The sequence below is a fragment of the Periophthalmus magnuspinnatus genome, chromosome 6 (genome assembly GCF_009829125.3).
Source record: "Periophthalmus magnuspinnatus isolate fPerMag1 chromosome 6, fPerMag1.2.pri, whole genome shotgun sequence".
In the NCBI taxonomy this organism is placed as follows: domain Eukaryota; kingdom Metazoa; phylum Chordata; class Actinopteri; order Gobiiformes; family Gobiidae; genus Periophthalmus; species Periophthalmus magnuspinnatus.
This window is the reverse complement of record NC_047131.1, coordinates 7099486-7101567: the sequence shown is the minus strand read 5'-3', so window position 1 is coordinate 7101567 and position 2082 is coordinate 7099486. Positions and strand designations below refer to the sequence as shown.

At 42.2% G+C, this 2082-nt stretch overlaps 1 protein-coding gene across 1 annotated transcript; it reads right to left on the bottom strand.

Moving 5' to 3' along the window:
* Positions 1 to 853: 853 nt before the first annotated feature.
* Positions 854 to 1335, bottom strand: LOC129456330 (uncharacterized; the record flags this gene model as incomplete). Its single annotated transcript, XM_055222550.1, has 2 exons — positions 854 to 938; positions 1247 to 1335. Coding segments are annotated over 2 exons (174 nt in total), but the record flags the coding sequence as incomplete, so codon positions are not given.
* Positions 1336 to 2082: the final 747 nt, after the last annotated feature.

Here is a 2082-nt window from a genome sequence, read left to right as displayed (position 1 = left end):
ATCCTTTCCATCTCTCTTCTTCTCGGTCTCTCTTTCTATTCCTCCTCTCTCTTTACCTCTTACTGTCACCTTTCTCCATCTCTCTTCCTTCTCTGTCTTACTTTCTCTCTCTATCCCTGTCTCTCTTTCTCCTTCTCTCTTTCTTACTTCCTCTCACTATCTTCCTCCTCTCTTTCCTCTCTGTCTTACTCTCTATTCCTCCTCTCTCTTTCTATCTCTTTATCTCTTCTACTCTCAATTTCTCTCCTGTCTCTTTCCATCCCTCTCTCATCTTTATCACTCTCTCCCTCTTTCTCTTCCTCTCACTATCCTCCCACTTTCTTTCCTCCCTTTCTTACTCTGTCTCACTGTCTATTTGTCCCTTTACTTTATCCTTCTCTTTTCCTTCTCCCTCTCCTCTTTACCTCTAGCTCTCTCTTTTTACATCTTTCCTTTCCTTCCTGTCCTTTTCTGTTTAAATCTTCAGTTCCCGCTCTCTCTCTTTCTGTCTTTCTCCTGTTGCCTCTCATCTCTCTTCTCTTTTCCTTTCTCTTTCTTTCTCTCTTTCCACCTTTCTATTTCCTCTCCTTTCTCTTTTCCTCTCTCGCATCCTCTCTCTTTTGGCCCTCTCTCTTCTTAACCCCCTCTTTCACTCTCTCTTTTCATGTCTCTCATCCTCTCTCTGTCGATCTTTGCTCTTTTCATCATTCTCTTTTCTAGCTTTCTGTGTTTCTATTCTCTCTCTTCTTTGCCCCCTCTTTCACTGTCTCTGTTTCTGTCTCTCATCCTCTCTCTCTGTAGATATTTGCTTTTTTCATCATTCTCTTTTCTAGCTTTCCGTGTTTCTGTTCACTCTCTTCTTTGCCCCCTCTTTTCACTCTCTCTTTTCCTCTCTCTTTTGGTCCTCACTCTTTTCATCATGTTTCTGTTCTGTCTTCTTTAACCACTCTTTCCCCTCTCTTTTCTTTTCTCTCATCCTCTCTCTCTTTCAGTTCTTGCTCTTTTCTTCATATTTCTGTTCTCTCTTCTTTTCCCTCTCCTTTCCTCTCTCTCTTCCCTTGCTCTTTTCCTCATATTTCTGTTCTCTCTCTTCTTTGCCCTCTCTTTTCTTCTCTCTCATCCTCTCTCTCTTTCGGTCCTGGCTCTTTTCACCATATTTCTGTTCTCTCTCTTCTCTCTTCTTTGCACCCTCTTTCTCTCTCTCTTTTCCTCTCTCTCTTTCGGTCCTGGCTCTTTTCTTCATATTTCTGTTCTCTTTCTTCTTTGCCCTCTCTCTTCCTCTCTCTTCCTCTCTCTCTTGTTCTGTCTCTCATCCTCGCTCTTTTCATCATATCCTCCGTCCTCTCTCTTCTTTACCCTCTCTTCCTCTCTCTCTTGTTCTGTCTCTCATCCTCTCTCTTTTCGTCATATCCTCTGTCCTCTCTCTTCTTTACCTCTCTTTCTCTCTCTCTTGTTCTGTCTCTCATCCTCACTCTTTTCATCATATCCTCTGTCCTCTCTCTTCTTTACCTCTCTTTCTCTCTCTCTTGTTCCATCCCTCCTGGGCGGAGGTTAAGTGTCCCGGGCCGTCACCATGGTAACCTCATGCAGTATTTCTCTTGAGTGTTGCCTGTTGTGTGGGACACATTAAAGCCCGTGGACAGTGGAGATGAGGAGTGACCCTGCGCCTCTTTAACATTCCCAACATGGACACAGTGCCCCCAGTATTATGGGATGTTTACGTTTACGTTCAAATATGTCAATACTTTAGGTTTTAATGTGGATATGTTTTACTTTTACTTCAGGTCTCTGTACTTTCTACTCCACTACATTTTTTAACTGGACTGACAAGTAAAGTATTTTATGATAAAGAATGAGGGTTTATTTTTAACATGTTCAGAATTCAGCACAGATCTTTATCAAAATCATTACATTTGGAGCCCTAAAAGACCTCAAAAGCTGTGTGAAATACTTTTACTTTGTACTTGTTAACCTCCTAGGTCCCGGTGTCCACATTTTGGGTTGTCTACCCCACAATACAAGTTTTTTCTCCACAAGGTCCTGGTGTCCACATATGAGGACATTACACTGCCCCTCAGTGGTGACAGAAGAGTATAACACATT